Raw genomic sequence first — 19,718 nt, 5'->3', positions numbered from 1 at the left:
ATTTCTTTCCTGGGGGCGGGGGTTTCCTTCTTAACAGAATTGTAAAAGTTATTTCCCAATGGCCCAAACTAACCTTCCAGTGGTAGTAGAACATGGCATAATATTTCTGACTTCCCAGTTTCGCAGATCTTAGAGTCACAGCATTGTTATATGCATTATCCAGAAAGCCTGCAGGGCTGGTCACACACAAGATGTGATGCTGGCAAATTAACTTAACTTTTCAGGTGGCACTTCCGTCTGGACCCAGGAATTTCAAATGCCATTTAATCTTGTTTAAGAACAGTGAGATTTTTTTCCTCCTGTACTCAAATTATTAAATGAAATGTTCTAGATATTTTACTGATGTTATTGAGCCGTGTGTAACTCTTTTCTGTTTGATTAACTAACAGCCCTGAGCTAAGTTTAGAGCCAGAAATATAAACAGAACAAGTAAAAATGAAGAGGATTCTATTTATAAGCATTGTTGGAGTGCCATAAATGAGCGACTACAGAGATAAATAACTAGGATGACAAAAGATAAAATCTAAGAATTGATTAGTGGTATCTTTCAAAGATAATCTTCTAGAACCTAGTCTGCATTTCACAGGGTGGCATGCCATATGCACATTGTGTTTACAGCATATTTTATTAAGAGGAGGGAGTATAAGAAAAATATATGCTGTGAGGTGTTTTTCCTCCTCCCTTCACTCCATCGTAATGTAAAACAGTTCTAAGTTTTACTTTCTTGCTGTTTCTTTCCCATAAATATGAGACAAGAAAACATAAGATTAAAATGCATTGATTTTAGTGTTAAGAGAAATAGACACTTAATGGCACTCATGACAGAAGCTGCTATGCCTGGCAATTGAAGTTCTCTTAGGAACTTGCCTGAGTAAGTTGCCTTAGAGAGTACTTACTTTCCCCTCTAAGTTAGCAGAAATGAAAGATCCCCTAAAAATTGACATAGTAGTGGTACCCTGCCAGCACCTAGGGGCAAGGACAGCACAGCCAGTTAACTACCTCTGCACATCTGCCTTCCTTGCTGCCTTTCTGCTGGGGTAGCTGGGGCTGGGGGGCGGGGGCGGGGCGGTCTCAGGTGTTTCTGTCTACCTTTTTCCTAATCCCTTAGTTCCCACTGTGCTTGCCTCTTCCATAGGAAGTGCAGCTGATGGAGCAATTGGGGAGGGGCTTTGTGGCATTTTTTGTTTTTTTATTTCATGTTTTAAAAAATAAAACCTTGACTATAACCCTTCCTACATTTAACATTGTTAACGATATAATAATGTGCGAAAGTGCCTTGCACGTAGTTAGTGTTTAATAAATGCTTTGTTGATCAAGTATTCAATGACAGCGAACTTCAGAGATTCAGCTTTTGTTTTCCTAATAACTTTCTTAGTGCCATTAAACATAAGCTTGACTGACATTGGCAGCGATTTTAATACAAAACACAAATAGAGCTGCCCAGGAACCATGTTCACAAAACCAGTTACCAAATGATTTGAAAGACTTCTTTTTTTTACTCATTAATGTCAATGTTTTAAAAACTTGGAGAGAAAACAGAGCCAGATCAGTTCAGCATCTTGTTTTGAGAGTATTTTAAATGCAACTATTGGCAAGGCTTTTACTGTTGCCTAGTAAACACTCAGAACTGCCATTTGCCAGGGTGTCTGGTCCCTGCCAGGATCTCTGTGCTAGATTAGAGGTACTGATCAAGGAGGAGGGGTCTAAGTCACCTGTGACACCTGGCACTTAGCTGGTGTCATGGTATTAACAGATTTGAATTCACATCTTCTAAGCCTCATATTGTGCACCTTGGGTGAGTACAAGTATGCTTGAATTGTAGTCTTTACTTTGGTTGTATAGTATCCTAAGATTAATATTAAGAAAATGGCATAATTTGACTACTTTTTTTTTTTCGGGATGATAAAGAAATCCTTATTGGAGAAGCCCTCCGAGCTCATGTCACATTCGTCCTCTTTCTTGTCCCTCACCGGATTCTCTCTCAATCAGGTGCGTAAACAGTAAAGAATCCTGCTTTGTGCTTTCATCGTAGGCTGGTGTGTTCTTTCCTGTTCTGTTTCAGTGCATCTATTTTTTTCTTTCCTTTCTCTTTCTTATACCGGTGTCTTCTGGATATTTGATTTTATTTCCTCTCCCTCTCATTGAGGTGCGCTAGACACTTGTATGCGATAAGTTTGAACCCTTTAACTTGTCATTAATATTGAAATCCTTAGGACTCTGTCAGCCAAATAAATTATTTATACTTTTAACCTGGTTGGTTTACACAGAGCAAAATAAAGGGTGAGAGAAAACCAAGAGAATATGAATTTAACAGGAAAACTGAAAGAAACAGAAATAAAGCCTTCAAATGTTTGTCTTGCTAAGAAAGGCTTAAGGTGTATCAAGCATCCGTGAACATGAACGTGCATTTTCTTAAATCGCTTTTCTTAGAGTGAGTCTATAACTTAGTTGTCATTTTCTTTCAGGAAAGATACCCAAATAACAGTGTGTTCAACGAGGTGTATGGGAAAAACCTGACAAACAACTCCAAGGCAGAGCTTAATCCTTCCATGGCTCCCCAGGAAACATCGCTGTACTCCCTTTTTGAAGGGACTCCGTGGTCCCCATCACTTCCCGCCAGTTCAGGTATTGACTAGTCTTTAAATCACAGACCTTACATTTCCTGTACACTCAAATTGATTAAGAGTTAGTAGGATTTTGTAATTATAAATATATTAGGTTGTTTTGTCTTTTTAAAGTATCTTCTGAAAGAAAATAGTTAGGAAAAAACCCTGATGAGCTGGTCTGCATAACAAATGCTACTAGAAAAACTTTTTCATAGCCTCGGTAACCAGCAGAGTTATAAGGGAGAAAAATACGGGTTCTATCTTAAGGTTTTCAGCTATTTTTTTCGTTTTATCTGTAGGTATTCATTCTTTGCAAGAAAAGTTGCACTTTTAAAAGATACTTTTTATCCCTGTTTTATAAATGGACTCTGATTTAATAGTAATTCTTAAGATTAGGCAGTTCTGTTTCTGATGGAGAAGACTCATAGATACTTACCTGAAACAGGCGTGCCACATTAGTGCAGTGCTCTCAACAAAATTGTCTACTGTTCTCTTTCGTTCTAAGGGAAAAAAGATGCCTCACCTTTGAGTAATGAAACAGATTCGTACACCTGGCAGAATCTTTTTGGGCCCTTATTTTGTCTTTCCTCCAAAGCCCTGTGGTTATTTTTAGTAGAATTTAAGTGATCAGATCTATAGGAAACTTTAGTTCTTGGTATGTTTATGAAACATCTATTGAGTGTCCTTTTTTGTCATGATTTAATAGACCATTCAACACCAGCCAGCCAGTCTCCTCATTCCTCTAACCCAAGCAGCCTGCCAAGCTCCCCTCCAGCACACAACCATAATTCTGTTCCATTCTCCAATTTTGGACCCATTGGGACTCCAGATAACAGGGATAGAAGAGGTGTAGATCGGTGGAAAACGGATAAGCCAGGTGAGATCCAGGCTTTGTTGCTTAGCAGAAATGAAATAACTTTCTCTACTTTTCCCTGGCTTTTGGTATTTGGCAGTCATAGAGCATGTTGAATTCTTATCTCTTTTCATCCTTTAGCCATGGGTGGGTTTGGCATTGATTATCTCTCGGCAACACCATCCTCTGAGAGCAGTTGGCATCAGACTACTCCAAGTGGCACCTGGACAAGCCATGGCCCCTCCATGGAGGATTCCTCTGCTGTCCTCATGGAAAGCCTAAAGGTGAGTAGATTTCAGGAACAAGAATCACAAAATAATGGCTCTGCTTCTGTTTACATAAATAGCTAGGTTTATTCCTAAGGCCCTTAGAATTGATTGATTCATAGCACATATCTAGCAAAGTTCTAGAAACGTGGCCTGCCTTACAAGATTCTTGAATGGGATTGTTTTTTTTAACTTGTGAACTCACTAGTGATAAAACAGTGTCTTCAGGGGTCCAGAAACACAAGGTCTTAGTTGCATTCTAAGGTTAGTAAAATTCTGATTCATCTTGGAATGGTTTAATAAGCCTTTTCCGAACAAGTGAAAGAAGGGCATCTAATTTTTTTAAATGTTATGTTTGCCTAAAACCTATACAGTAAATACTCTGTGGTCCCACATGGAGCTAAGTTTTAATAAAAAGACCCCATATAAAACATACTTTTACCTTTTCGGGTTTAAAATAACCTAACTAACTAGTTTTGAAGACAGCCTTACAATGACTTTTTCTAATAGCTTAATTTTTTTAGGGGGTGGGGATCTTGGGACATATATGCCTTTATATTTGGCTGGGATTGAAAAACAAGTCCTTTCAGACAACCAGACATTTGACCTCTGCTGACAAGCTCTGGGCTGTTTTTCAGTCTATCTGGTCCAGCTCCATGATGCATCCTGGACCTTCCGCTCTGGAGCAGCTGTTAATGCAGCAGAAGCAGAAACAGCAGCGGGGACAAGGCACCATGAACCCTCCACACTGAGGCCAGAGTGGCAACCCTGGGAATGAAGGCTCCATAAACCATGGCATGTTGGGTTTGCAGGACTGGCCCACACAGTCCCCTGCAGGTGGCAGCCCTCTTTTCTGTTTCTTGCTGTCAAGAGGGTGTAAGTGTTCCACCAGCCCGCTGAGTGTGCACGAAATGTCCGCAGTGCAACAAAAAGAAAAACCATCAGGAACTCTCCGTCCCCCCGGGGCCTTCCGGAGGGAGAGAGGAACTGCTGTTTGTCTCACTCAGTTACCTGATATCACCGCCTCTCACCTTCTCCATCGTGCATGTCCCCAGCCGCGTGGGAAGTGAAAGCTGAGAAGGGAAGGCAGATGGGAGAAGCCAACGGGAACTTCTCAGTCCTTTTTTCCTCTTTGGGGAATAAAATAGGAATCCATTAATGATTGCTTTGCTGACTGAGAATGTAGTTGAAATTATTCCTAAACATCTTTTATTATTGTTATTACTCTCAGTAGTAAAAAAATCACACTGAATTCTTCCATACACAGATGTGCTGCTTCTAGTCAGTGTGTAGCAAGGAAGGGCCCGTTCACTGCACCCGTGAGAGGTCAGTGGTGACAGGATGGGGAAACGGACCTCTTCAGCCAGTGGCAGTGTTCCGTGAAGGAGAGTACAGGCCTCAGCTTTCACTCAGAAGGTTCTGGTAGGCCCTCCTCTGGCCTGGAGACTCCAGCAGGAAATGCCCTTCTCTCTGTAGGTGCTCGAGCCCCAGTCGAGGATGCAGAGTTGGTGGTGGTGCTGGGCTGGACTAGCAGACGACTGCTGTAGGATTTTAATTAACGTTTTTGATTCCTGTACATTTTGCGCTAGCAGAGCAAGCAGTCTCAGAAGGCAGGCTGGTCTACTCATGGCCTGACGTTTTAATAGGTAGAAGCTTTCAGTGTGGTTATTTTCGTTTGGTTGGTTTTTGTGCCCCTGTCCTGCTTACCACCCCCATCCTCCCATCCTTCCCGCCAACCCGCTCCTCTTCTATGCTGTGTGCTAGTAATTGTTTTTATTCCTAATGTGTACATCTCGCCAAGGAGCAACAGCATGGGGTCCAGCAGTTGGGGCCCAAAAGACAGCCTGAAGAGGAAGCAAGCAGCGCGTCTCCGGAGCCCGCAGAGGGGCCCGGCCCCGCCAGCTGCGGTCTTCCAGCCTCCACTTTCAGAGAGAAATCCAAGGCCACATGGACACGTGTGTGCGTCACGCACAGAGGAAAACAACGAAGTCCATTCTGGAAAAGGCGGAAGAAAAGGAAAATAAACTTTTATTTGATATTTATTAGAAGGAAAGAGGACTGAACATTTTCTTGTGTAGAAACAGAAGGACAGCATTTCTGTTAGTCATTTCCTGGAAAAGTAATATTTTAAGGGGAAATTATGGAAACAATCTAAATGTCCAATTGCTGTGCTAGTGGTTAGGTTTATTTTCTGGGCGGTCTCTCCTTTGTGTGTACGGCGAGTGTGTGCGTGCGCGTGCCCAGCTGCCCTCCCACAGGGGGAGGGGTGGTGTGTCTGAGTGTGTGGAGTTAGTGTGGGACTTCAGAGCTGAGAAACAGCTGCAGAGCAAAGCACGTCCGAGAGCCCCAGTTGTCACTGGGTTGTCACTGGCGTCTGGGCAACCACAGCAATGAAAAGGGGTGAGATTAATGCTCACTGCTCTTCGGAGAGTGGTCGGAGTCCCGTATGATTACGTTACAGCTCTCTTAGTTCGACATGATATTTGGGGTTTTTTGTTTTGGTTTTGGTTTTGGTTTTGGTTTTTGGAAGGTCTGAACGCGTGACGCCCCCCCACCCAGTGGCAATATGAAACCCTTTGTGCTTCTCTCCAGCCCCTTCCCTGTGTCCACCTTTCCCCAGTCCCTCCCTTCCAAGTCACCTTCCTGCTACCTTTACCCCCTTTTGCGTGTTTGAGCTCTGCATTCAGGCAGCTGCGACATTCCAGTGTTTGAACTGTCACTGACTCTTGCACCCGAGACCAGCTAACCAGGTTCACCATCTCACGCCCCGTAGCACCCGCGTCCCATCTACAGCCCCATTTCTGCATGAGAATTCGGTGTTTGGAATGTTTTCTGACTCGTGGGGCAGAGTTCCTCGCCTTAGCATCTTCAATGTGGAGTAATGAGAGAGAGGAGAATCTTCATCAGAAACTGGTTTTGTGTAGTAAACTTTCTTTTTGTTTTGTTTCTGTTTCGTTTGGGTTTTTTGTTTTGTTTTGGTCTGTCTGTGCAAGACCTGCAGCTGCTGAAATCAGCTTTGCCTTTAATTAAACCATGTTCTCTCCAACCAGATCTGTGTATAGATGGTTTCTTTTCTACCCTAAAGGAAAATCCAACTTAAAAAGCAAGAATTTAAACTTTTCAGACGTCATCTAGAAGGAAGAAGGCAAAGATAGTCGGAATTCACATACACTTCAGGGTTATTTTTGCTGTTAGTATGCATTATTATGGGAAGGGATGGGTAGAAAGAAACTATCAAAATCATTTTATTTAATAAAGAATGGCTTATGCAAAGGAGTTAACATCTACCATTTTTATCCCTGTTGTCTCTGTTAATAAGACTATTCAGAGATAGTTTATCCTTTTGGCCTATAAAATTCACTAAGTTTGATTAGCAGCAACTAATCAAAGTATCGTTCTTAGCTCTGGGGTGGCATGTCTTTGAGTCGTGTCCAAATGTCCAGTGGCAGCCTGCTGGGCCTTCCACAGCGCCGGGGGCCAGTGCCACAGCACACCAGTCTGTTCACACTGACCAGCAGCCTTCTCACCTCGGTGTGACCCGGTCTGCACTTCATTTCCTGACTCCGCTTTTCACAAGTACCTACACGCTTGAAAAACTTAACAAAGCCACATACACTATACAAGTGCGGGGAGGGGAGTTAAGGCCAGGCCCTAACACCTAGTGTCTGTGGAATCTTTCACCCAGGCTAACACTGAAAAACAGGACATTTGGCTAAATGATAGCCAAGATAAAACCACAGCATTCTGTCACAGATATTAGTATTATACATATCATAAAATGTTAACTGATAGGATACCACTAACCAACTGGCTTCCTGTACACAGCTTTTTCCATCACTTCCGTGTTAATGGCGTATATTCAGTATTGAACTCAACAAATGTTCCTCTCTGAGAAGCAATGAAAGGATGTGATTCTAGTATTTTAATTCTCTGTGGAATTGAAAGCTGTATTCCATGGAACCTAATTCAGTCTAGGTTCTGTTTAAGCAATAAGACTTAAACAGAAAAGTTAATTTTGTGTATTTGCCTTTTGAATTACCTGTAAAGTTACTTCAGGCCACAGGAGTCTGATAGTATCGGTTTTTTATTTTTATCACATACAGAGAAGTGCACCAACAATAACTGTACAACTCTGAATTTCCACAAAATGAACACATCTGGGTAGCCAGCACTCAGAGTAAGAAACATTATCAGCACCCTAGAAGACCCCCTCATGCCCTTCCAGACCCTTCCCACCACTCCCCGCACTTCACCCCCAGGTAATCATAATCCTAAACTCCTACATTATTGTCTAATAGGTTAAATTTTAACAGCAAAGTAGTTAACACTTGCAAACCATAATGGTCTCAGCACGATGTACTACAGAGTTGTCCTAAACCTTACGAATGAGATGGTCCTTTTCGTCTTCACCTTCACAGGTTGTGAAACCCTAGACTCCTCTAGGAGTGCTGTCCAGGTCTGTAGTTGCATGTTCTTCAACAAAAGCCTTGGGGAAAATGCCAACCTTCCCTTTGCACTCCCCTTCCAGCCATTCTTCATTCACTGATAAAAGAAAAAGTAGACATTGATTTCTAAAACCAGTATGGGAAAGTCACCTCATCTCTGGGTGTTCCACGCGGGTCTCGTCAGTCTCCACCCCGATTGTGCCACCAGAAAAGTCAGTACTGGAAAGTGAGTTCAGGTAAGAGTGGACATAGGACTCGCTGCCTTATTATTAGTGTCTGCCTTAGACATGATAACGAAGGAATAAAATGCAGAATGAATTAGGTTTTTCAAAAAGAAGATGAAAGAAATTGAACAATGAATTTTTAGGTAGGATTTTTTAACAGAAGAGTGATTTGAGCTTCGTGGGAACCTTTGGTTTGACTAAGATGTCATTGGTTAAACATTGCTAATGAATGTTCACTAGAAGAAGATCAAAGAATTGAGGATTGGAGCTAGTGATGGGTTCAGTCCATGTTTGTAAAACAAGTATTTTAATAGCTCCCATTTTGAGCCTCAAGTAAAGTACAGGCACTGTGCTAGGATATATGCACACTCAGACTTCCTGATAACTCGATTGTAGATAATATCACCATTGTAATAAGGAAAAAGCCAGAGGGATTAATAGCTTGTTTCAGTTCGTTCTGCCAATAAATATCAGACAGCTTAGGCATGATTCTTGTCCCCCTCATTTCTTAGGATTTTCTGTTGTCATCGATAATGGTTTTTTACTCCTTTGCATTAGCAACGCACAGCATTTCAGCTGTGTGAACAAAGCTGTTGGTGGGACTTGTTTGTTTCCAGATAGAGGAGTAAGGCTAAGTCAAACCATGAGTTAGAACAGCGCTTCTCAGTGTAGTGAGTAGACCAGAATAACCGGGAGCCTGTTAGAAATACGAATTTGTGGGTCCCGTCCCAGACTTGACATCCCTGGAAGCTGGGCCAAGGAATTTTGTTTAACAAACTCCAAAGGCTGCCTCGGCGTACTGTAGTTTAAGAAGCACTAAGAACTCTCCGCTGTCTGTTTCTATTTTTAATGTTTGATTCCTAATCAGGAAGAATCAGGAAGGTCACCGGAGACACAGGGCAATTCTGAATAGCTACTTTTAAGACAATTTACCCACTCTACCCACATCTTCAAAAAGTACATGTATCCAAAGAATAGTGGTTTGCAGAAGCAAGTATTATGGCTCGGTGCAAAGGCAAAATGATTCCAGCCAACTTCCAATCCGCTTGCTCTGCGAATGAGAATCCGTGGCTTCTGAAACTTAGCCATCTTTACATGTGAATGTACTGAAATGTTATCTTCTCTGCCCATTAGAGCAACAGATAGGCTGAGCTCTCTGTTTTGATCCCTCTGGCTGAAAGCTGGAAAGGAGATTAAAACCACAGGCTAAAATTTGTTTTGTAGGTTGGTGGTTTTCTTCCCTCTGCCCTTGAATTTATTTCCGCTAACATATAAATTAGTTTCTGTGATCCAAGAGTAGCACTGACCCAGTGATAGAACCTGGATTACGTCCCCTTCCAGAAACTCCAGGTCTTCCGGTTGGGTCGCCTCATAACTGAAGAGTGCTACCACTTTGCTCCCTTCTTTCAGCTGAGGTTCTGTCGTCTGGCCGTTAGCATCAGGGTTTTCACTTTCCTTGGGTTCATCTGGAAAGCCTTGGTCACCCTGGAATAGTAAAGGGCCTATTAGTTTCCTGAACTTCCTGGCCACTGGACGGCAAACATCATCACTAAAGGAATCGGTCTGAGGATGTCAGTGCAGCACCTGGGACATAAACTCATAAAGGCCAGTTTGTGATCAGTGCCCAGCAGAGACCTAATGTCCTTTATGAATACTGGATGGTTGGATAAATGAAACAAAAGGTCTGCAGGATCGAATACAGCCTTAAAATCTTACTGAAACTTTACAGTAATCCTGAAAAGGGCAGAATAGGTACTACTGTTACTTCTGATGAAGAAACAGGTTGAATCACAAGTAAGTGACAAGAGCAAAGGCAAACCTGGGAGTCCAACACCCTTTCTCCAGCACCCACAATGCTCGGGACCTTATTAGAAATGCACATTTTCAGCTCTGTTCCAAACCTATTAAAACAGAAGCCCTGTGGGCAGGGCCCGGCAATCCTTCTCGACAAGTTCTCTAGGTGATTCTGGTACTTGTTAAAGTGCGAACCACCGCACAGGCCGCAAAAAGGAAGTTTTACTTTTCTTGTATATGTAACTGTATATTTTAGTCACCATATGGTCATTTTTGACCCACAAATGTTGAAGAAGGATGCAGTTTTTAGAGATGTGAATCATAGGATTCAAGAAATCAACACGAGAAACCCTGGGAGGCTGCATGCTGTTCTGTGTTAAAAGTTCTCGTTTCCTGGCGCTGCCCACTCCAACCTGGGCAGATTCTCTTCATTCAAAGACAGAACAGCAAGGTGGACATGGCCCCGTGGAGGCCAAAGACCTAAGGTTCATGTCCCAGTTCCACTGTTTACCAGCAGTGGAACCTCTGAACCTCAGTTTCCTCACCAAACTTGAAGTTAGAAGAAAAATGAATGCCTGACGAGTACTGAACTGTTGAGGAAGGGGCCCCAGGGGACATGGCCGTAGCCCTGGGCTCAGGGCACTTACCACTGTGTTCTCACACCACAGAGTCAGGCAGTAGTTTTTCACCTGGCCCCAGGCAGCCTTCATGCTTTCTTCCGAAAGGGGCAGCAGCTCATTGCTGTCCCGAGGCCGGTAGCTGGGGAGAGATGATGAGAAAGAACCAAGTCAGAGAACACCAGTGCCAAACCACCACCCTCTTCCGTCCTCCGGGCGAGTGCCAGCTCCCCAGCTGGAACCCTAACTGCTACTTGCATGGAGCTCACCTCAGCTTAGTGTGTTGTGGCAGGAGCTCCAGTTTCTTGGACACCATGTCCCGGACCTGGCTGTAGGGCAGTCCGGGCTGCGTCTCCATGACCACTGTGTACTTGTAGTGCACCTTGAGTGTGTAGGGCATGGGGACACTGAGCTTGACTTCCTGAGGGGAGAGGAAGCAAAGGGGACTCATGAGTGTCTGGGGCTTCCTCTTAGCAACCTCCTGGACCACCACAGCCTACTGAGGGCACAGGGAGAGGCCAGCAACGTGACGGGCCTTCGGGGGTCCTCTAGCCCACGTCTTGCTTGGATAGGAATTCCCACTGAGCGAGATCTGGCCCATCAGCTATGGGCCAGTTGGAACTGTGTGTATGGAGGCGGGGGTCGGGGGGAGCTGTCGAGGGGCTTCCTAGCCCACAGACTGTGTGTATGGTGGCAACTGGTCTGCCCTGTCTTTGGGACGATTTCTGTAATCCATGGTGGATGGCCCAAGCTCTTCATCCTCTACCACTTGGAATAGTACAAGGCAAAAATGTTACCTTGGGCTCTTCTTTTTCTTTCTGACCTAAATGGAGAAGGCAAAGAGTAAAAAGAGAAGATGAATGAACATTTTTGGCCAGCCCCTGCCATACACAGAACGAAACTTCTCAGAGCACCCAAGTGCATACCCGTTCATCATCTCAGGGGTGATTATTAACCTTAGTAAATGTGGGAGGAACCTCACTCCGGGGAAATGTGCAGAGCAAAGCCATGAATGCACAAAGGAACACAGTCTCTGCTTCTAGGGAGTGTATGAGTATCAAAGGACCATCACCTCCTCACCAACCCGTCTCGCAGGTCAGTTAAATCAGAGGACTCCAAAGCAAAGAAAAATAAGGAATGCAAAGAAAAACAAGGAATGCGAGATGACCCAGGGGCCACGAGAAGAAATGTTGGAACCAGTTATGTTTACCTTGTTCTTTATTTTTGTGTATGTTTTCTAATGTGCATAATATATTAATATGGCATATAATTTCTATGAGATAAGTATGCATAAAGATAGTCACTCTAGGGGGTTCATGACCAAAAAGGACACTGATCTCAAACCCAGTTTGATCATTAGCATTACTTGGGAAGTTTTTTCTAGAAATACAAATTCCTAAGCCCAATTCCATCCCTAAAAAATCAGAATCTAAGGCCTAGGAATTTATATTCTTAAAATCTTCTAGGTTAATATGTGATCCTTGATGGGCTCCTAGACATTGAAAAACACAAACAAGTTATCAAGGAGGTTTGGGGGGTAACAGAGAACAGATCTGGATATGGAATCTACATTCTGTAACATGACCTTAGTGTTAAATGTCTGGGTAGAGCAATCGCATGGGGTTATGCAGAAGAATGTCCTTGTTCTTAGGGAATGTGCGCTGAAGTGTAGGGTGAAGTGCTGTGACTCCGTAACTCAAGTGGCCCAAACACTTGAAAAAAAAATTATAGAGAGAGAAAGGAGCAGGGCGAATACATGGTGCAAAATGTTAACAATTAGGTAAAAGGTATTCTGGCGTACTTTCAACTTTTCTGTGGGTTTGACATTATTCAAAGTAAAAATTGGTGTAGGGATCATCCCAAGTAATTCTAATGATCTGGTGGGTGTGATGATCATTGATCCAGAATCTGGACAGTCCACCTGCTCGTTGCATCTCTACCAGACACTCATTCAGAATCTGCTTAAGCTGCCTCAGTGACAAAAAGCCCACGATTTCCCTCTGCACACACAGGAGAGTCTCCTCAGACCTTTGAAGAGCCACATCACCCCCTCTGAGGGACATGTGCAATTACTTCAACCGTTCCTCTTGGGGCAAGGATTCAGCATTAATGACTGAGGGGTTTGACTTGAGTTAGGACACTCTCTGTCCCCCAGAAAGTAGCTACATTTACCCCATGAGCGTTCTGGAGCAGGTAGGGAGAGGGACATCTATTTCCTGTGTTCTGAGTAGGTGGGTGGTGCAGGAGAGGGGGCCCTGGGGTTGCGAGGTCACAAGCTGAGAGGAGAGGAATCCAGAGTTTCCTGGAAGGCCGGGAGAGATCCCTAAGATGTTGCTCCAGGGACACTAACCTGGTGACAACTGGGGTCTTCCAGGAGCACTGGAACTGGGAGGAGCTGGGACATCAGACTCCAGGGAGGACTCCTCCTGGAGGTGACAGGAGGAGATAGTAAGAACCTTCATTCAGACAAAGTTCTTGACAAGAGCAGGAGTTGGGGAAGGAGGAGACGCTGCAGACCACCGTGGAACGGAGCCATAGACAAACGACCTCCTACACGTTAGAGAGGTGGTGACCTTCAGGGGAGACTAAGGAAAGTGCAGGTTAAACGGGGAGGCGGGTTGGCCCGGTGAAGACCAACCGCAGTAGAAATAAGAATCCTAACGCCACCTAAAAGGGCCCCGCTGTCAAGTCGCCCCTCCTAGCTGCCTCGGAAATCTGGAGGCTGGAACGTCCTGAGCTCTCGGCTTAGCTCACCCTTTCAGTCCACACACATCGTGTTCCTTCAAAGGAAAAATTCCACCTCTTCGTGTGGCACTTAAAACTTTTAAGTCATCTGAATGTAGTGACTGACAAGGGAGGGCCAGACTCACAGAGGACAACTGGTTGCACAGACTCAAGAGAGACATGTTCCACGGCCATCAGCCATCTACACGGCTGCTCAGATCCAACAAAGCCCAGTCACCAGGCCTGCGCGGGGTGACAGAGGGTGTGGCAGCAGCTTCAGCAGCAGCAGCTGCCCTCCTCACTCAGTGCTACTAAGCAGGTCTCCTTTTTTAATGGCATTTCTCCAGCCAACACACTGGCCACTCTTCCAGGTGAAGAGGACATTTGTGAAAAGACCTAACCTTCCTATGTTCTAGGCTTTGGGTCTCAGGTCACCTTTGACTAGGAGGCGTCACAGAGCTGGGTGATCCCAAGAGGCCTAGCAGAAACCTTTTGCTCAGCACTTCTTGGTTTTTTCCCTCATCCCCAGGTTCAGCTCCAGGCGGCTGGTGCCAGCTCGAGGCAGGCTCAGGACTAGTGAGTCTTCAGCGATTGTGACAGCACCTTTTTGCATGGAGAGGTTCCTGGGTGGTTGAGGGGTGGGGGGGGTGGGTCAGGCCTTGGCCTCACAGTACCTGGGGCTGCTGCTGAGGATGGATCCGTAGCTCCACGGGTTCAAGGTAGTTGCATGGCACGAGCCCCTTCTGCAGTGCAAGGTTACAGATCAGAGAGGGGACATAAAGATGGCTCTGGTCAGTGCCCACACCGCAGACCAGCTCAGAGACGTGATGGGGTGGGGCACAGACGCAAGAAGCTAGCAGATACTGCCCCTCAGAAAGCTCTGCCACTCGCTGCCAGGATCTTGTGCCTGAAAAGCATCCGCTAGTCCCCTGAATACCTGCCCGTTGAACATGACCGTGGCCCAGTTATCAGTGCCCTTCTTCAAGACAAAGACGATGTTCCCTGGCATGACCTGGAGCTCCTCTGGTGTCTCAGGCACAAACCCGAACAGCACGCGGTGAGCCTCCCCTTCCAGGGCCCTGCAGGGGTTAAACATGAGGTCCCATCCGTCGTCGACTGGGTCTGCACCCCCCCACCCCCCACACGCGCGCTATGGGACAGGAGCGATGGACTTGGAGCCGGGAGACGCGCTCCAGACACCCTCCGACTCCACGTTTAATTGCCGGTGGGACCCTGAGCAGGGGGCCTGGCCTCCTCGGGCTGCCTGAAGGACGACGTGGGAAACAGCGCGCGCAGGTGCTTCACGCCGCATACGCAGTGGGACAGGAATAAAAGAAACGCCACAGCACTGGACGGGGCGGCCTTGCGGGCCTTGCCTCCCTTCCCGCCTGAGGGGGAAGGCTCGTGGGTACGCTCGGTCAGCGCCCCCATCTGGGCCGGGTGGGTCTGTGCGGCGGGGGACGGGCCCCTGGGTGGGGAAGGCAAGTTGGGGAGGAGGGAGGAGAAATCGTGAGAGCCCGTGTGGGGCCCGGCAGGCGCGCGGACGGGAGGGGCGCGCTGGGAGGATGAGCTTCCAGGAGGAGGGCGACCTGTACTGACGTCCCCAGGCTGCCTGCTCTGACTTACGTGATGCCATTTCCCCCTGACCGGTTCCTCAAGACCTACGTTGCGCTTGGGGATACAGACTCCTCCAGCAGACAGAGTTTAGGAATGAGCTAATCCAATGCTCACTCACTCCTTTGCTTTGGTACTTTTTTCACTTTTTTTTTAAAAAAAAAAAAACAACCTTTATTGGGTGGGGGAGCTAGGCTTACTTCCTTACTTAGACACAATGCTTAAGAAAGCTGTAAGTTCCGTCATTCTCTGCTTATCTTACAGAAGGATGAGTTCTTTTTCTCGAGTCCTTCCTCTTCTTTAGAAACTATGTGCCGATAGGGATTGGAGAGCAAACACGCAGGAAAGGCCGGGCCATCCTGGCTTCCCACTCTGCTCCATGACTGCAGACAGCAGGCCCTTCCCAGCCTGGGGGCTTTCCCGCCCCCTCAGGGGAGGCAGCTTGCTCCTTGGGACACTGCCGCAGTCCAGCAACAACCCCTCACCCTATGGTGGCTGTGCTTGTTGCCACGGGGACACAAGGAACCATGTAGCTGTAGCCAAGCCCCCATGGTCAGTCCCACCAGAGATGGGACTCCATCTCCACTATGTCCCTCCATTCTAACCTTGAAACGGAAGAAGCCAATGAACTAGGCTAAATTCCACGAGCTTTGGACTCTCGCCCCAGCCTCATCTTCTCTATTTCCCTCTATGGGCATCGGTTCAGGTTTGGACATTGTGCATATTGATCTATATCTATCTTACCTGAAGATCTCTGGAGTTTTGGGCCTGGGTGGAGTCTCAGCTGCCTATCAGACATTCAAGAGAAATGAAGGAGGACAGGACAGTAAAGAAAGGAGGGGGAGAGAGAAGAGACTGTTAGAGGTAATTCGAGCCTCCTTCCAGACCAGAGAATCAAAGAAGTCACTTCCAGGGCCATCAGAACAGGTTCTAGAGAGAGGGCACAGCGTGCCCGAACTGAACGCTGGAATGTGACACCTCCCACCCGCTCCCCGGGCACAAGCTTCACCAGCGCAGCAATTCGTCTGCAGCCAGACCTGGTTTCTGGAGAAGCGTAGCTGTCACAGAGCAACATGGCGCCACGAGGATGCTTTTGACCTTGAGCTCTGTCCCTTTCTTAGGACAGTTTTCAAAAGCTCTGTTCCGTAATAGATGTCTGCTATGTCGCATGGGGCTATTTAAAAATCAACTCAAGAGTCACTGACCAGGCAAGACCTTTCCCCGATCTGCACCGACTGCAATGGAGTCCAGGTGGCTGGGCTTCTTCCCACTCCCGGAGTCCTCCGGCTGCTCTGAAGCCCAGGGGACTCTACAGGGCTTTCTCCCATGTCGTGTGAGAAAGGGGTCACAGACGCTGGAGCCTCCCTCTGGCCTCCTCTGTGCATCTCATCCTCCAGAGCCCCAGCGTCGGCCACACTCTGGGCCAGTGGTCACCATTCCGAGCCTGGGCAGAATGTCAGCGCTGCTCCCAGGACTGACCAGGCGGGTGCCGACTGGAGTGTAGACGCCACACTCAGAGACCCCGCCCCCTGCTAGGGCCACCAGTGCCCTGGCCCATATCCGTTCTCTTGTAACAGAGTCCAAATCGCCTTAGCCTGTCTTGCCCTCTCCCCTTCACAAGGGAGCTCCGTCATCCAGCCCACCTGGAACCCTGTCTCTGAGCCCAGCTCGAGTGGAAAAAGGGTTCTCTGTGGGCACCGTGCCTGTGTTCCCGAGAGATCCCCTGCACACTGGCAGGTGGATGCAGTCAGGAGTGCTCACAGCACCAGGCCCTGGTCCCCACAGGAGTCCCCTACTGGCCCCTGAGTCGAGAAGAGGTATTGTTCAAAGGTCTTCGATAGCTTGTGTTTCGTTTTTCTGAGAGAATAGTCGAGGCTTCGGGAGAGATCTCTTGGGACTTAGAGAACTGAAGACTGGAATTCTGGGGGAAGCAGGTGGGTTGATTGCTGCGGACTTGAGGTTTAGCCTAAAACTGCCTGATTCCTCCACCTGTCGTGGAGCCTATGACCAGGAGAGGCAGGCAGACACCCTTGGGCGCTGAGCGGTCAGCGTTAGGAGCCCTTAAAATGAGGCGGCTCAGCAGAAATATTCTCCTCTGGTGGATGTTTCATGGAGAGTTCTGAAGACTGAGATCCACGAGAAGGAAGGGCCGCCTCACCTGTGGCTGCAGAGGAGCGAAGCCCGAGAAACTGTCTTGATCCACCACAGATGCCACCACCTGAAATCGAGGAAGGGGGGTGTGAGGGCTCTGCCAGCACTGGTCCCCCATCCTTCTGTGGTTTTCCTAGGGTTCCCTCCTTTCTCCCACTCCGGATGCATTGTCACTGGTGCCTGGTTCCAGAAGGGAACAGTGGCTAAGGACTGGACAGCTGAGCCTCTGGCTTAGACGTCCCAGCAACTGAAGAAGCTAGAACCCGCCCCACCCGCACTACCCCAGCAGGCTCGCTCTCTGTCCTTTTTTCTTTTCCGAATTATTTTATTGGGGTGAAATTCGCATAATACAACATTAAGCGTTTAAAAGTGAACAACGCAGTGGCCTTCGGCACATTCATAATGCTGCTCAGCCACGACCTCTGGACATTGTCACCAACCCCCAAAGAAACGCCACACCCGTCACACAGTTACTCCACATTCCCCCCTCCTCCGCCAATTTGCTTTCAATTCCTGTGCATTTACCTGTTCTAGATACTTCACATAAATGGGACTCTGGCTTTTGTGTCTGGCTTCCTTCACACAGCGTGCATAATGTTTTCAAGGTTTGTCCATGTTATAACTCGCACTGGTACTGAATTCCTTTTCCCCATGGTACGGCTATATCACGTTTTGTTTATCCATTTACCCGCTGATGGACATCGATTGGGATGTTCCCACTAACCCAGGCTCTCCGCTGTGCCAGAACCCACCGACCCGTCTGTGGGCAACTTAAGCCTATGAATGTGTCGAAGTCAAGTGCAGTTTTGGAAGGGGCCTGTCGGCTCACTTGGGATCATTTCTGAAAGGATTTAGGACCCGAATTCAGAAGGAGTCCAGTTTAAGGAGGCTAGCCACAGGGCTGTGGAGGTGGGGCTACCAGGGGCATTAAGCCAAGAGGACGCTGCGCTGGTCTGTTTGCCTAACACGTTCTCTCCACATTTAGTGAGCACCTCATAGCTGCGTTTTCTTTCCACTGGCTCAGCCCCCAGGACTCAGCATCCTGTGAGCAAGCCTGTGGCCCTCGCCCAAGCAGGAAGGGAGGAATGAGGAACCTGGAGAAAATACACTGGAAGCATCTGCCCATCTTTCGTCGAGACCTCCACACTCTCGCCGCCAACCCAAGGCAGAACGACAAGGTGGGGTGCCCTTTTCCCAAGGGTTCCTTCCCCGCCATAGGACTCTGGGGAAGATGAGGGAGCCCACCTACCGTAGCCTTGCCCAGGTAGTCCTTCTTGACCAGCTGGGCCACTTGCCTCTCATTTGGTCGAAACAGCCTGCCCACGGGGATCACCACTGGCTCATACAGTTTCTGTTTCTATAACACAGAGAGCACAGTATTCCCTTACCTGTTAAATGGGGCTTCGAGGCTTGTCCTGCCTCCCTCACTGAACGGATGCAAGGATCCCTTGAGATAACCTCACAAAAGCACTTTTTATGAATGTGTGTCAGGACTGAACTTGCCATTATTTCAGGGTGTCTAAGGTGGGAACAGCTGGTTTCAATATCATCTTACACTGACAGGCTGTGTGGACATCTGTTGGTGTTATTTGCCTAGCATCCTCTTTTCCCAGGGGAGCTGGCCCCTCCTGCTCTGTGTGGCTCGGGTGGGGCTGTCACGGCATAGGAGGCACCGCAACCCAAGGGTGGTCCAGGACCCCACCAAGGCCCACACAATGCTCTCCTGGGACCCGTGTCCGCTGACGTTGGTAGCTATGTCAAGGCTGACTTGTGCTCCTTTGTTCCTGGTGTTTTAAAAATCTGATTTAAAACTAACTTCATCTCAAATGTGCTCTAACTATGGATAATTTTCATCATTCGTTCACATAATCGATGCATTTTTGTGAGAGCCGTCACAACGATAGACTCAACAGTGAGCAAGGACTCAGTGGTGAGCAAGCGGGAACAGCCTCCGTCCTCCTGTGCTTGGCTCCAGTCCCCAGCCTCCTGCCCCTCATGTGCTGCCGCAGAGCCCCACTTGGGGGGTTTGGGGAGTGATGAGGCCAGGCTCTGCTCTCCCATGCTCTAGGCTGCAGCTTACAGCAGCACCTCCAGATTTAAGATGCTGCGTGGAACTAGACCCCCAGACCAGTGTTACCTAGAGTTCAGAGAAGGTAAAAGCACCACTTTAATGATTTCTTAATTCACACGTCCACTGAAACAAATGAAAATCTGAATACATCCTCCACCGCCCTGTATCACCGATATGCTTACCCAAACGCATTCCATGGCTTTGTCAATCTTGGAATGTCTCGGCTCAGACTTCATGCTCATAGCCAACGCTAAATGTTCTTCCGCCTTTTTCCATTCCTCCTTCTTGGCGTGCATGAGAGCAATATTATATAACACCTAGAAAAGCACAGGCCACACCATGAAACTAGAGGC

The 19,718-nt window shown here is 47.2% G+C and overlaps 2 protein-coding genes across 11 annotated transcripts in view; one reads left to right on the top strand and one right to left on the bottom strand.

Annotated features, from left to right (window-relative positions):
• SMG7 (SMG7, nonsense mediated mRNA decay factor) overlaps nt 1–6,774 on the top strand; it is a 74,971-nt gene extending 68,197 nt beyond the window's left edge. For 9 of the 10 annotated variants that reach the window (XM_011364557.2, XM_011364554.2, XM_011364555.2 and 6 more), the window contains 5 exons: nt 1,909–1,989; nt 2,466–2,625; nt 3,313–3,483; nt 3,601–3,743; nt 4,364–6,774. In XM_011364557.2, coding sequence (XP_011362859.1) covers nt 1,909–1,989; nt 2,466–2,625; nt 3,313–3,483; nt 3,601–3,743; nt 4,364–4,477 — 669 coding nt within the window. In that variant the 3' untranslated portion in view covers nt 4,478–6,774. The remainder of the gene's footprint in view (nt 1–1,908; nt 1,990–2,465; nt 2,626–3,312; nt 3,484–3,600; nt 3,744–4,363) is intronic. The other variant, XM_023533248.1, reaches the window with a different exon arrangement.
• A 1,178-nt stretch (nt 6,775–7,952) lies between these two features.
• Nucleotides 7,953–19,718, bottom strand: part of NCF2 (neutrophil cytosolic factor 2) — a 26,122-nt gene continuing 14,356 nt past the window's right edge. Inside the window, exons 5-15 of the mRNA XM_011364552.2 lie at nt 18,544–18,651; nt 17,302–17,361; nt 15,888–15,931; nt 14,467–14,608; nt 14,204–14,272; nt 13,156–13,231; nt 11,603–11,628; nt 11,075–11,226; nt 10,836–10,947; nt 9,702–9,879; nt 7,953–8,267 (exon numbers count right to left, since the gene is read on the bottom strand). Coding sequence (XP_011362854.1) covers nt 8,155–8,267; nt 9,702–9,879; nt 10,836–10,947; nt 11,075–11,226; nt 11,603–11,628; nt 13,156–13,231; nt 14,204–14,272; nt 14,467–14,608; nt 15,888–15,931; nt 17,302–17,361; nt 18,544–18,651 — 1,080 coding nt within the window. The 3' untranslated portion in view covers nt 7,953–8,154. The remainder of the gene's footprint in view (nt 8,268–9,701; nt 9,880–10,835; nt 10,948–11,074; nt 11,227–11,602; nt 11,629–13,155; nt 13,232–14,203; nt 14,273–14,466; nt 14,609–15,887; nt 15,932–17,301; nt 17,362–18,543; nt 18,652–19,718) is intronic.

The sequence above is a fragment of the Pteropus vampyrus genome, unplaced genomic scaffold (genome assembly GCF_000151845.1).
Source record: "Pteropus vampyrus isolate Shadow unplaced genomic scaffold, Pvam_2.0 Scaffold98, whole genome shotgun sequence".
In the NCBI taxonomy this organism is placed as follows: domain Eukaryota; kingdom Metazoa; phylum Chordata; class Mammalia; order Chiroptera; family Pteropodidae; genus Pteropus; species Pteropus vampyrus.
This window is presented reverse-complemented; position numbering and strand designations above follow the sequence as displayed.